Genomic DNA, 15,007 nt, shown 5'->3' with positions numbered 1-15,007 from the left:
CTACAATATCCGGACCCCTTCTACTGCCGGTACGGGGCACGGAACCCCGCCGATCCTTCACGACTGGAATACCGACATAATCTGCCCGAGGATCCCAACAGGTCCCTTAGGCGCAACGTCCCCTGAAGGCCCATTCTGCTAACCGCGGCCTGCTAGCTATAGCATATTGGACTGTTACCTGATCCACCGGCCAGTTTCTTGGACCACTATACACATTTTGCCAATTGGACTTGGACCCCTCTGCTACTTGGAACCCTACTAATTCCACGACTGGTCTATCGACGTCACCGCACGAGGAGGCAAAAACAGACTTTTTCCTCCATCGCGAAGTCCTGCTAGCCCCGGCCTGCTAACTGTCTGAATCTCCATGTCCCCAGCCAGCCCAACCACTCACTGGACCCATACAATCACTTGGCTACGCATGCCTCTCCCTAATATCAATATGCCTTGTCCATTACTGTCCTGGTTAGTGATTACTGTCTTATTTCACTGTAGAGACTATAGCCCTGCTCAATATGCCTTAACCAACCATGTTGTTCCACCTCCCACATATGCGATGACATCAACTGGTTTAAACGTATCTAGAGACTATATCTCTCTCTTCATTACTCAATGCCTAGGTTTACCTCCAATGTACTCTCTTCCTACCATACCTTTTTCTGTACATTATGCCTTGAATCTATGCTATCGTGCCCAGAAATCTGTTCCTTTTATTCTCTGTTCCCAGCACACTAGACGACCAGTTCTTATAGCCTTTAGCCGTACCCTTATCCTACTTCTCCTCTGGTGATGTAGAGGTTAATCCAGGACCTGTAGCGCCTAGCTCCACTCCTACTCCCCAGGTGCTCTCATTTGTTGACTTCTGTAACCGTAAAAGCCTTGGTTTCATGCATGTTAACATTAGAAGCGTACTCCCTAAGTTTGCTTTATTCACTGCTTTAGCACATTCTGCCAACCCGGATGTCCTAGCCGTGTCTGAATCCTGGCTTAGGAAAACCACCAAAAACCCTGAAATTTCCATCCCTAACTAACATTTTTCGCCAAGATAGAACTGCTAAAGGGGGCAGAGTTGTAATATACTGCAGAGATAGCCTGCAGAGTTCTATATTACTATCCAGGTCTATACGAAAACAATTCAAGCTTCTACTTCTAAAAATTCACCTTTCCAGAAACAAGTCTCTCACCGTTGCCACTTGCTATAGACCACCCTCTGCCCCCAGCTGTGCCCTGGATACCATATGTGAATTGATTGCCTCCCATCCATCTTCTGAGCTCGTGCTGCTAGGTGACCTAAACTGAGACATGCTAACACCCCGGCCATCCTACAATCTAAGCTTGATGCCCTCAATCTCACACAAATTATCAATGAACCTACCAGGTACAACCCCAAATCCGTAACCACGGGCACCCTCATAGATATCATCCTAACTAACTCGCCCTCCAAATACACCTCTGCTGTTTTCAACCAAGATCTTAGCGATCACTGCCTGCATCCGTAACGGGTCTGCGGTCAAACGACCACCCCTCATCACTGTTAAATGCTCCCTAAAACACTTCTGCGTACAGGCCTTTCTAATCGACCTGGCCCCGGCTAGGTCATCCCGTCAGTAGAGGATGCCTGGTTATTCTTTAAAATTGCCTTCCTCACCATCTTAAAAAAGCATGCTCCAATCAAAAAATGTTGAACTAGGAATAGATATAGCCCTTGGTTCACTCCAGACCTGTCTGCCCTTGACCAGCACAAAAACATCCTGTGGCATTCTGCATTAGCATCAAATAGCCCCCGTGATATGCAACTTTTCAGGGAAGTTAGAAACCAATATACACAGGCAGTTAGGGAAGCTAAGGCTAGCTTTTTCAAACAGAAATTTGCATCCTGTAGTACAAACTCAAAAAAGTTCTGGGACACTGTAAAGTCTATGGAGAATAAGAGCACTACACTGAGGCTAGGAAACACTGTCACTACCGATAAATCCACAATAATTGAGAATTTCAATAAGCATTTTTCTACGGCTGGCAATGCTTTCCACCTGGCCACCCCTACCCCGGTCAACAGCCCTGCGCTCCCCACAGCAACTCGCCCAAACCTCCCCCACTTCTCCTTCACCCAAATCCAGATAGCTGATGTTCTGAAAGAGCTGCAAAATCTGGACCCTTACAAATCAGCCGGGCTAGACAATCTGAACCCTCTCTTTCTAAAATTATCTGCCGAAATTATTGCAACCCCTATTACTAGCCTGTTCTACCTCTCTTTTGTATCGTCTGAGATTCCCATAGATTGGAAAGCTGCCGCGGTCATCCCCCTCTTCAAAAGGGGGAGACACTCTAGACCCAAACCCTGCGTTTCTAAGTTCTTTGAAAGCCAAGTTAACAAACAGATTACCGACCATTTTGAATCTCACCGTACCTTCTCCGCTATGCAATCTGGTTTCAGAGCTGGTCATGGGTGTACCTCACCAACGCTCAAGGTCCTAAACGATATCATAACCGCTGTCATGACGTTGGCCTGGGGGTAGGTTTATGACAGTCATAAATACCTCTTCCCCCCTTTTTCCCTCTCTCTACCCTACTGATGTGAAATTTGAAAACCCCTTTGTTAACATAGAGATTCTGGGAACATCAGAAAGGTGGGGGGAAATTAACTATATTCTGGTAATCCGACCAATTGAACATATGCGGTGGTACTTAATGTATATTATGTCAGTTCGGTTGTCATCTGGCACATTCTCATCAATGATAGAATGACAAACTCTACAGTGGAAAGTCTACACATCAGAGTTATCGGATTCACATGGAATTGTTGTTCAATTCAAATGTTTGAATATGAAATTATTCGTGATGGGATGAATTGTGATTTTAGCTTCTAAAATGTGAGAATGTAAATTAGGCCCGACTCAGTGGCCCGCCCACGTGAAGAGACATAGGTTGTAAATTATGAAACACACCCCTTTTCTCCCTCCACTATATAAGCCATTGACGAAAATTTTACCTCCTGTTCCAAGGATGTGAGGACGACGGTCTCTACGTTAAAAAGGACTAACATGTCAACTACAGAACTAAGCCAACATCAGTGTGAGCTTTGGTTGCGAATGGTATGAACTTTGAACTCTTATTCACTACAGAAGTGATACCTCCTAGACGTGGAGTTAGCAACAGCAGCTGCAAACGTAAATTAGGAAAGAACAGACCGAGTATCCCGTGTACTACACAACGACGTTACTACAACGTATCCAATTTATCAGCAGAGACATTCTTCAAAGGACAAAGGACTCGGTTGGGCAACACGGCCTTCCATCTACCACCAACCTACCGAAGCGCAGCTCAGAGTAAATATTTATTGCATTTTCCTTTTCCAAATGGGCGGTAATTTAGAATGCATAAGATACTGTATTTACGATAGCACGGCTTCTCCCCTTGGTTCCTCAAGTCTTCCCGCTCTTTCACTCAAACCCAGCCCCATTTTCTTTTGTGTAACCAGCTGTCATATCTGTTCCGCCCGCTAGGCACATTTGACATAAGACATATGACATAATTTGTAATCAAGGTATGATTAATTCTGTGTATATGTAATTCTGTGTGATTAGTTAGGTATTTAGTAAATAAAGAATTAAACTTCAATTGTGTATTGCTGATTCAACGTGTTAGCCAGGGTTCGTGAAGATAACCAAGAATTTACAACTTTCAGATGAGACTGAAATAAGGTGACGATTAATATTGACTGCTATTGATGTAAAATATTACCAGGTCTTTAAGAGTTTATTCGGAAGATAACAGCTCTATAAATATTATTTCGTGGTGCCCCGACTTTCTAGTTAATTACATTTAAATGATTAGCTCAATCAGGTAATAGTTATTACGGAGAAAGGATTTTATAGAATAGCATGTCATATCACTTAATCTGGCATAGCCAAAGACACGACACCGCCATCGATAAGAGACATTACTGTGCAGCCGTCTTCATCGACCTGGCTAAGGCTTTCGACTCTGTCAATCACAACATTCTTAATGGCAGACTCAACAGCCTTGGTTTCTCAAATGATTGCCTCGCTTGGTTCACCAACTACTTCTCCGATAGAGTTCAGTATGTCAAATCGGAGGGCCTGTTGTCCGGACCTCTGGCAGTCTCTATGGGGATGCCACAGGGTTAAATTCTCGGGCTGACTCTCTTCTCTGTATACATCAATGATGTCGCTCTCGCTACTGGTGATTCTTTGATCCACCTCTACGCAGACGACATCATACTGTATATCTCTGGCCCTTCTTTGGACACTGTGTTAACTAACTTCCAGATGAGCTTCAATGCCATACAACTATCCTTCCGTGGCCTCCAAATGCTCTTAAATGCAAGTAAAACTAAATGCATGCTCTTCAACCGTTCGCTGCCCGCACCTGCCCGCCCGTCCAGCATCACTACTCTGGACGGTTCTGACTTAGAATATGTGGACAACTACAAATACCTAGGTGTCTGGTTAGACTGTAAACTCTCCTTCCAGACTCACATTAAACATCTCCAATCCAAAATTAAATCTAGAATCGGCTTCCTATTTCGCAACAAAGCATACTCATGCTGCCAAACTTACCCTCGTAAAACTGACCACTGTCCTACCGTCCTACTGTCCTACCAATCCTCGACTTTGGTGATGTCATTTACAAAATAGCCTCCAACACTCTACTCAACAAATTGGATGCAGTCTATCACAGTGCCATCCGTTTTGTCACCAAAGCCCCATATACTACCCACCACTGCGACCTGTACACTCTCGTTGGCTGGCCCTCGCTTCATACTCGTCGCCAAACCCACTGGCTCCAGGTCATCTACAAGTCTCTGCTAGGTAAAGCCCCGCCTTATCTCAGCTCACTGGTCACCATAGCAGCACCCACCCGTAGCACGCGCTCCAGCAGGTATATCTCACTGGTCACCCCCAAAGCCAATTCTTCCTTTAGCCGCCTCCCCTTCCAGTTCTCTGCTGCCAATGACTGGAACGAACTGCAAAAATCTCTGAAGCTGGAGACTCTTACCTCCCTCACTAGCTTTAAGCACCAGCTGTAGAGCAGCTCACAGATCACTGCACCTGTACATAGCTCATCTGTAAATAGCCCATCCACTCTTCATCATCCCCATACTGTATTTATTTATCTTGCTCCTTTGCACCCCAGTATCTCAACTTGCACATTCATCTTCTGCACATCCTACCATTCCAGTGTTTAATTGCTATATTGTAATTACTTTGCCACTATGGCCTATTTATTGCCTTACCTCTCTTATCCTACCTCATTTGCACATTCTGTATATAGATTTTATGTTTGTTTATTCCATGTGTAATGCTGTGTTGTATGTGTCGAACTGCTTTGCTTTATCTTGGCCAGGTCGCAGTTGCAAATGAGAACTTGTTCTCAACTAGCCTACCTCGTGAAATAAAAAAAGATTACCCTTCACTGGAACTGAAGAGCCTAGCCCGAACTATGAAAAACAGCCCCAGACAATTATTCCTCCTCCACCAAGCTTTACAGTTGGCACTATGCATGCATTGGGGCAGGTAGCGTTCTCCTGGCATTCGCCAAACCCAGATTCGTCCGTTGGACTGCCAGATGGTAAAGCGTAATTCATCACTCCAGAGAACATGTTTCCACTGCTCCAGAGTCCAATGGTGGAGAGCTTTACACCACTCCAACCGACGCTTGGCATTGTGGATGGTGATCTTAGGCTTGTGCGCGGCCGTTCGGACATGGAAATCCATTTCATGAAGCTCCCGACAAACAGTTATTGTGCTGACTTTGCTTCCAGAAGCTGTTTGGAACTTGGTAGTGAGTGTTGCAACCATGGACAGATGATTTTCACTTGATACGCGCTTCAGCACTCGGCGGTCCTGTTCTGTGAGCTTGTGTGGCCTACCACTCCGCGGCTAAGCAGTTGTTGCTCCTTTCCACTTCACAATAACAGCACTTACAGTTGACCGGGGCAGCTCTAGCAGGGAAGAAATTTGGAAAGGTGGCATCCTATGACAGTGCCACGTTAAAAGTCACTGAGCTCTTCAGTACGGGCCATTCTACTGCCAATGTTTGTCTATGGCATAGCTGTGTACTCGATTTTATACACCTGTCAGCAACGGGTGTGGCTGAAATAGCTGAATCTACTAATTTGAAGGGGTGTCCACATACTTTTGTAAATATAGTGTATGAAGACTTTATCATTAAATTAAATTAAACTGTTCCACCAACATGTGCATATGAAAAACTTAACTGGCACACAGATCGGTAGAAACAGTAAGATAAATTGGCATTCCACATGAGAAAGGTTGTCGACTCCTCATGTAGCCTATTACCGGCTACTTCAGGAGAGTAATGGCAGAACCTGTGAAAGCCAGCAGGAGTGGGAGTAGAATGGTCGGGTCAGGTTAAGGTTTTTTCTTCTGGTTATCTTGCTCTCTAGCTCCCTCGAGTCATTCCTGTTTTATTTCATTAAAAAGAGAACTTAAAGCATCAGACAAGCTCAATGCATATACAGTGGCAAGAAAAAGTATGTGAACCCTTTGGAATTAACTGGATTTCTGCATAAATTGGTCATCAAATTTGATCTGATCTTCATCTAAGCCACAATAATAGACACACAGTGTGCTTAAACTAATAACACAATAATGTGTATTTTTCTTGTCTATATTGAATACATCATTTAAACATTCACATTGTAGGTTGGGCAAAGTATGTACAGTGGGGAGAACAAGTATTTGATACACCGCCGATTTTGCAGGTTTTCCTACTTACAAAGCATGTAGAGGTCTGTCATTTTTATCATAGGTACACTTCAACTGTGAGAGACAGAATCTAAAACAAAAATCCAGAAAATCACATTGTATAATTTTTAAGTATTTAATTTGCATTTTATTGCATGACATAAGTATTTGATACATCAGAAAAGCAGAACTTAATATTTGGTACAGAAACCTTTGTTTGCAATTACAGAGTTCATACGTTTCCTGTAGTTCTTGACCAGGTTTGCACACACTGCAGCAGGGATTTTGGCCCACTCCTCCATACAGACCTTCTCCAGATCCTTCAGGTTTCGGGGCTGTCGCTGGGCAATACGGACTTTCAGCTCCCTCCAAAGATTTTCTATTGGGTTCAGGTCTGGAGACTGTCTAGGCCACTCCAGGACCTTGAAATGCTTCTTACGGAGCCACTCCTTAGTTGCCCTGGCTGTGTGTTTCGGGTCGTTGTCATGCTGGAAGACCCAGCCACGACCCATCTTCAATGCTCTTACTGAGGGAAGGAGGTTGTTGGCCAAGATCTCGCGATACATGGCCAAATCCATCCTTCCCTCAATACAGTGCAGTCGTCCTGTCCCCTTTGCAGAAAAGCATCCCCAAAGAATGATGTTTCCACCTCCATGCTTCACGGTTGGGATGGTGTTCTTGGGGTTGTACTCATCCTTCTTCTTCCTCCAAACACGGCGAGTGGAGTTTAGACCAAAAAGCTCTATTTTTGTCTCATCAGACCACATGACCTTCTCCCATTCCTCCTCTGGATCATCCAGATGGTCATTGGCAAACTTCAGACGGGCCTGGACATGCACTGGCTTGAGCAGGGGGACCTTGCGTGCACTGCAGGATTTTAATCCATGACGGCGTGGTGTGTTACTAATGGTTTTCTTTGAGATTGTGGTCCCAGCTCTCTTCAGGTCATTGACCAGGTCCTGCCGTGTAGTTCTGGGCTGATCCCTCACCTTCTTCATGATCATTGATGCCCCACGAGGTGAGATCTTGCATGGAGCCCCAGACCGAGGGTGATTGACCGTCATCTTGAACGTCTTCCATTTTCTAATAATTGCGCCAACAGTTGTTGCCTTCTCACCAAGCTGCTTGCCTATTGTCCTGTATCCCATCCCAGCCTTGTGCAGGTCTACAATTTTATCCCTGATGTCCTTACACAGCTCTCTGGTCTTGGCCATTGTGGAGAGGTTGGAGTCTGTTTGATTGAGTGTGTGGACAGGTGTCTTTTATACAGGTAACGAGTTCAAACAGGTGGAGTTAATACAGGTAATGAGTGGAGAACAGGAGGGCTTCTCAAAGAAAAACTAACAGGTCTGTGAGAGCCGGAATTCTTACTGGTTGGTAGGTGATCAAATACTTATGTCATGCAATAAAATGCAAATTAATGACTTAAAAATCATACAATGTGATTTTCTGGATTTTTGTTTTAGATTCCATCTCTCACAGTTGAAGTGTACCTATGATAAAAAGTACAGACCTCTACATGCTTTGTAAGTAGGAAAACCTGCAAAATTGACAGTGTATCAAATACTTGTTCTCCCCACTGTATGTGAACCCCTAGGCTATTGACTTCTCCAAAAGCTAATTGGAGTCAGCTAACCTAGAGTCCAATCAATGAGACGAGATTGGAGATGTTGGTTTGAGCTGCCTTGCCCTATAAAAAAAAAAAACACAACATTTGAGTTCGCTATTCACAAGAAGCATTGTCTGACGTGAACCATGCCTTGAACAAAAGAGATCGCAGAAGACCTAAGATTAAGAATTGTTGAATTGCATAAAGCTGGAAAGGGTTACAAAAGTATCACTAAAAGCCTTGATGTTCATCAGTCCGGTAAGACAAATTGTCTATAAATAGAGAAAGTTCAGCACTGTTGCTACACCCTAGGAGTGGCCGTCCTGCAAAGATGACTGCAAGAGCACAGCGCAGAACGCTCAATGAGGTTAAGAAGAATCCTAGAGTGTCAGCAACAGGCTTACAGAAATCTCTGGAACATGCTAACATCTCTGACGAGTCTACAATACGTAAAACACTAAATAAGAATGGTGTTCATGGAAGGACACCATGGAAGAAGCCACTGCTGTCCAATGAAAAAAACATTGCTGCACGTCTGAAGTTTGCAAAAGTGCACGTGGATGTTCCACAGCGCTACTGGCAAAATATTCTGTGGACAGATGAAACTACAGTTGAGTTGTTTGGAAGGAACACACAATGTGTGGAGAAAAAAAGGCACAGCACACCAACATCAAAACCTCCTCCCTACTGTAAAGTATGGTGGAGGGAGCCTCGTGGTTTGGAGCTGCTTTGATGCCTCAGGGCCTGGACAGCTTGCTATCATCAACGGAAAAAATGAATTCACAAGTTTATCAAGACATTTTGCAATTGAAGCTCAACAGAAGTTGGGTGATGCAACAACGACCCAAAACACAGAAGTAAATCAACAGCCGAATGGCTTCAACAGAAGAAAATACACCCAGTCAGAGTCCTGACCTCAACCCGATTGAGTGGTGTAGCATGACCTCAAGACAGCAGTTCACACCAGACATCCCAAGAATATTGCTAAACTGAAACAGTTTTGTAAAGAGGAATAGTCCAAAATTCCTCTTGACCGTTGTGCAGGTCTGATCCGCAACTACAGAAAACGTTTGGTTGAGGTTATTGCTACCAAAAGAGTGTAGACATGTAAACGTATAATTGTTTGTGTTATTAATTTAAGCAGACTGTTTGTCTATTGTGACCTAGATGAAGATCAGATAACATTTTATGACCAATATATGCAGAAATCCAGGTATTTCCAAAGGGTTCACATACTTTTTCTTGCCACTGTAGTTGATTTTATTTAAACACATAGGGTGTGTCTATATATGGAAATACACATTTACAAATTTCAACCAATTGATTGGTCAAAAGAACAGACGACTTTTGGTCGACTAAGATTTTTTTTTTGGTAGGGGACAGCCCTACTATGGTCGCATGTTTTTTTAAAGCTCTTGATTAAAAAACTCCTTTCCTTGTTCCCATGCATAATATTTCATGTTGGTCATTTTACTGTTTGGAACAAAATGTAACAGTTTGTTAACCTGTTAATGGGTGTTGGTTAGTCGGCAGCCAAATTGACTGAAATTGGCATGCCTATTACATTGTGCATGTTGATTTATACAGTCGACCGCTCTGCACCGTATTGTGATGTTTTATTGATAATTACCTATATTTTCCTAACCCTCAGAAAAATGGACACTGGCATATTCTTGCAACGTTCCAAGGAAACGTGTCTAGAACATTGATATTGAATATTCTGAGAGCATGGTAAACACGTTCTGGGTAAGTTATGTTTGACATTAAGGGAATGGTCTCTTGGAAACAATCCTTGTCAATAAAACATCACAACACGGTGCAGAGCGTTCGATTTGGCTGCTGGGGGGCAAGGAAACCCTCAGCTCTGCTAAAACATGTCGTTTTCAAGGGATTGTTAAACACATTTTAACTATTTGGTTTTAATATCATCACCTCTTGAAGAGCCTAGTCTGAACTACACATTTCCGATTATTCCACATTTAGCTCTATCAGAGTTGAATATTCAGAGAACATACTGCATGCTTTTCATGATCAGTAAAGATCAATTCATCATGTATTTTCAGATACGTGAGGGTAGCCTCTCCATTTCCTATGAAAACATTAGGTAAAGACTCCTAAAGGAACGTTCTCTAAAGTTGTGGGAATGTTTGTTGTTAGCAATTCAGCTTGTTAGCAATTGTGGGCCAGCTCTCCCTTGAACAAACTCCTCATAACTGGTGTAAATACTGACCAATGGAAGCCTTTTTTGACACTTCCATTTTCCTTGGACATTCTAGCCCAGTCCAAAAACAACCATTGGCCTAGCCCATGCCCTTTTGGTGCCTGCAAATTTGAACGGACTAGTACAAACTGCTCAAAAACTAAGGCTCTCGTACCAGAGATGAGAAAAAAAGTTAACTTTTTGACATGTTACCCAACTGCCTTCAGTTCTGCAGTCAGCTTTGTTGGTAATTCACAGAGAATCAATCGTTTGTTGTTGTTTGTTTCTTTTCATCGGTCTATGGTGCATAAGTACAAGGTATCAATCAAATCCAACGCAAATGATTGGCTTTCTTGTACCTCAGCAAATCCAGAGCCGCCTATCGTTATGGAAGTAAAAAAATATTCCAGCGAGAACATTCAATCAACTTAAAACGGTTTCCTCGAGTTTATTGAATAGGGCACTGGGTCTGGCCTCTTAAGCCTGTCAAGGCAACACAACACGTAAAGCTGAAGCCAATGAAAGACTGTGGGCTTGTTTGACATTACAGGCGACTCCCGACTGACTGATCTACAAACCACCTTGCATGCTTACATAATTACTTATTATTTGTATTGTAGATCAGTAAGTCACACTTTGCTCACAATGCATCACAGATGTGATGCCTTCAAACAGGGCCAGTGACTTTAGGTATCAACGGAGTAGGCACAAAGTGTCAACAGGGCGTATCAGCGTAAACCACTCCTTTATCATACTAAAACCACTCAGGATAATGTGGTTGACAATGTTAACTGTGTGTTTCCCTAGAACAGTTGTGTACCTCATTAAACATTGCCCTGTGGACACCACTCATCTGTTGGGGCGGGCTCTTCCACGTTCTCCCGAAGAAGTGCTGGTGGCTGGTATCAAACAGGGAAACACTCAGCTGGTACTTGACTGGTCCCCTCTTTCGACTCCCTTCTGACTCCCCTTCCTTCTCCTAAGTGATGATGGGAGTAGAAATGTTTGTAACTGGAAGTCAATTAGAAATGAATTCCATGCTGTCACAGTTACCAGCCCTTTCAAGCTTAACATCCTTATCATTTATCGCCCTCCAGGTTCCCTTGGAGAGTTCATCAATGAGCTTGACGCCCTGATAAGTTCCTTTCCTGAGGATGGCTCACCTCTCACAGTTCTGGGTGACTTTAACCTCCCCACGTCTACCTTTGACTCATTCCTCTCTGCCTCCTTCTTTCCACTCCTCTCCTCTTTTGACCTCACCCTCTCACCTTCCCCCCCTACTCACAAGGCAGGCAATACGCTTGACCTCATCTTTACTAGATGCTGTTCTTCCACTAATCTCATTGCAACTCCCCTCCAAGTCTCCGACCACTACCTTGTATCCTTTTCCCTCTCGCTCTCATCCAACACTTCCCACACTGCCCCTACTCGGATGGTATCGCGCCGTCCCAACCTTCGCTCTCTCTCCCCCGCTACTCTCTCCTCTTCCATCCTATCATCTCTTCCCTCTGCTCAAACCTTCTCCAACCTATCTCCTGATTCTGCCTCCTCAACCCTCCTCTCCTCCCTTTCTGCATCCTTTGACTCTCTATGTCCCCTATCCTCCAGGCCGGCTCGGTCCTCCCCTCCTGCTCCGTGGCTCGACGACTCATTGCGAGCTCACAGAACAGGGCTCCGGGCAGCCGAGCGGAAATGGAGGAAAACTCGCCTCCCTGCGGACCTGGCATCCTTTCACTCCCTCCTCTCTACATTCTCCTCTTCTGTCTCTGCTGCTAAAGCCAATTTCTACCACTCTAAATTCCAAGCATCTGCCTCTAACCCTAGGAAGCTCTTTGCCACCTTCTCCTCCCCCCTCCTCCCTCTCTGCTGATGACTTCGTCAACCATTTTGAAAAGAAGGTTGACGACATCCGATCCTCGTTTGCTAAGTCAAACGACACCGCTGGTTCTGCTCACACTGCCCTACCCTGTGCTTTGACCTCTTTCTCCCCTCTCTCTCCAGATGAAATCTCGCGTCTTGTGACGGCCGGCCGCCCAACAACCTGCCCGCTTGACCCTATCCCCTCCTCTCTTCTCCAGACCATTTCCGGAGACCTTCTCCCTTACCTCACCTCGCTCATCAACTCATCCTTGACCGCTGGCTACGTCCCTTCCGTCTTCAAGAGAGCGAGAGTTACACCCCTTCTGAAAAAACCTACACTCGATCCCTCCGATGTCAACAACTACAGACCAGTATCCCTTCTTTCTTTTCTCTCCAAAACTCTTGAACGTGCCGTCCTTGGCCAGCTCTCCTGCTATCTCTCTCAGAATGACCTTCTTGATCCAAATCAGTCAGGTTTCAAGACTAGTCATTCAACTGAGACTGCTCTTCTCTGTGTCACGGAGGCGCTCCGCACTGCTAAAGCTAACTCTCTCTCCTCTGCTCTCATCCTTCTAGACCTATCTGCTGCCTTTGATACTGTGAACCATCAGATCCTCCTCTCCACCCTCTCCGAGCTGGGCATCTCCGGCGCGGCCCACGCTTGGATTGCGTCCTACCTGACAGGTCGCTCCTACCAGGTGGCGTGGCGAGAATCTGTCTCCGCACCACGTGCTCTCACCACTGGTGTCCCCCAGGGCTCTGTTCTAGGCCCTCTCCTATTCTCGCTATACACCAAGTCACTTGGCTCTGTCATATCCTCACATGGTCTCTCCTATCATTGCTATGCAGACGACACACAATTAATCTTCTCCTTTCCCCCCTCTGATAACCAGGTGGTGAATCGCATCTCTGCATGTCTGGCAGACATATCAGTGTGGATGACGGATCACCACCTCAAGCTGAACCTCGGCAAGACGGAGCTGCTCTTCCTCCCGGGGAAGGACTGCCCGTTCCATGATCTCGCCATCACGGTTGACAACTCCATTGTGTCCTCCTCCCAGAGTGCTAAGAACCTTGGCGTGATCCTGGACAACACCCTGTCGTTCTCAACTAACATCAAGGCGGTGACCCGTTCCTGTAGGTTCATGCTCTACAACATTCGCAGAGTACGACCCTGCCTCACGCAGGAAGCGGCGCAGGTCCTAATCCAGGCACTTGTCATCTCCCGTCTGGATTACTGCAACTCGCTGTTGGCTGGGCTCCCTGCCTGTGCCATTAAACCCCTACAACTCACCCAGAACGCCGCAGCCCGTCTGGTGTTCAACTTTCCCAAGTTCTCTCACGTCACCCCGCTCCTCCGCTCTCTCCACTGGCTTCCAGTTGAAGCTCGCATCCGCTACAAGACCATGGTGCTTGCCTACGGAGCTGTGAGGGGAACGGCACCTCCGTACCTTCAGGCTCTGATCAGGCCCTACACCCAAACAAGGGCACTGCGTTCATCCACCTCTGGCCTGCTCGCCTCCCTACCTCTGAGGAAGTACAGTTCCCGTTCAGCCCAGTCAAAACTGTTCGCTGCTCTGGCACCCCAATGGTGGAACAAACTCCCTCACGACGCCAGGTCAGCGGAGTCAATCACCACCTTCCGGAGACACCTGAAACGCCACCTCTTTAAGGAATACCTAGGATAGGATAAAGTAATCCTTCTAACCCCCCCCCCCCTTAAAAGAGTTAGATGCACTATTGTAAAGTGGTTGTTCCACTGGATATCATAAGGTGAATGCACCAATTTGTAAGTCGCTCTGGATAAGAGCGTCTGCTAAATGACTTAAATGTAAATGTAAAATGTAAACGGGTCCCTAGCTAAACATTGGCAACTCTACTAACGTGTGTCTACCTACCAGGCTGGGCTAGAACCAAACTTGAGAATGGCATTAGCTAGCTAACTCTTCGGATAACAGGTTTAAGCACATAAGGCAAAGGCCTACCCGTTGAATGTGAGGTCCATCAAGATGCTTCAGCATGATTTGGAAGCCTTGAGAATGGGTGTGGGATGAGTCCTGTGCCTGTCGAACAGTCTGGCTGTGTGGAGGAATCACCCGTCCTCTCTCAAACAGTCCTTTCCAGTCGTCGGTCATTGAGAGGATATTTCGAGTCTGCAGCAAAGTCAAATTTCGCTAGCTATATTTGGCTAAAACAACAACACCTAGCTTGCTAGTTAGTGGGTTTGGTTTGGTGAGTTTGCTATCAGTAAGTAACGTTAGCTAACATTAGGACTTGTTCATTAAGATACCAAAGCGAACGTTGCACTATTCTCAAACCTCAGAAAATAAGATTGTTACCCTAACTAACTATGCTTGTAATTGTAGCAAGTAAAATGTCGCGCAGTTGTATAAAAATCACTGTTTACCCTCGCTTATTTGAAATCCTAGCTATCCAGGCTTGTTGGCAACAGGGGAAGCAAAATAGCTGACTTTCAAAAGGGGGTAAAGATTTAAAAGGTAATTAAATGAAGGTATGAATAGTAAAACATATTTTATCAAATCGACTGATATATTCAAAGACTAAAGATTTTCATTTTAAAATGGATTATGTAAATGCAGGATTACC

General features: G+C 45.0%; 1 protein-coding gene across 1 annotated transcript in view; it reads right to left on the bottom strand.

Annotated features, from left to right (window-relative positions):
- The window catches only part of nphp4 (nephronophthisis 4), a 214,315-nt gene extending 199,329 nt beyond the window's left edge, over positions 1–14,986 (bottom strand). The window contains exons 1-2 of the mRNA XM_071348201.1: positions 14,386–14,986; positions 11,361–11,519 (exon numbers count right to left, since the gene is read on the bottom strand). Coding sequence (XP_071204302.1) covers positions 11,361–11,519; positions 14,386–14,535 — 309 coding nt within the window. The 5' untranslated portion in view covers positions 14,536–14,986. The remainder of the gene's footprint in view (positions 1–11,360; positions 11,520–14,385) is intronic.
- Positions 14,987–15,007: the final 21 nt, after the last annotated feature.

Source organism: Salvelinus alpinus, chromosome 17 (assembly GCF_045679555.1).
Source record: "Salvelinus alpinus chromosome 17, SLU_Salpinus.1, whole genome shotgun sequence".
Taxonomy (NCBI): domain Eukaryota; kingdom Metazoa; phylum Chordata; class Actinopteri; order Salmoniformes; family Salmonidae; genus Salvelinus; species Salvelinus alpinus.
Note: the sequence above shows the minus strand (reverse complement) of the source record. Positions and strands in the feature narration are given on the sequence as shown.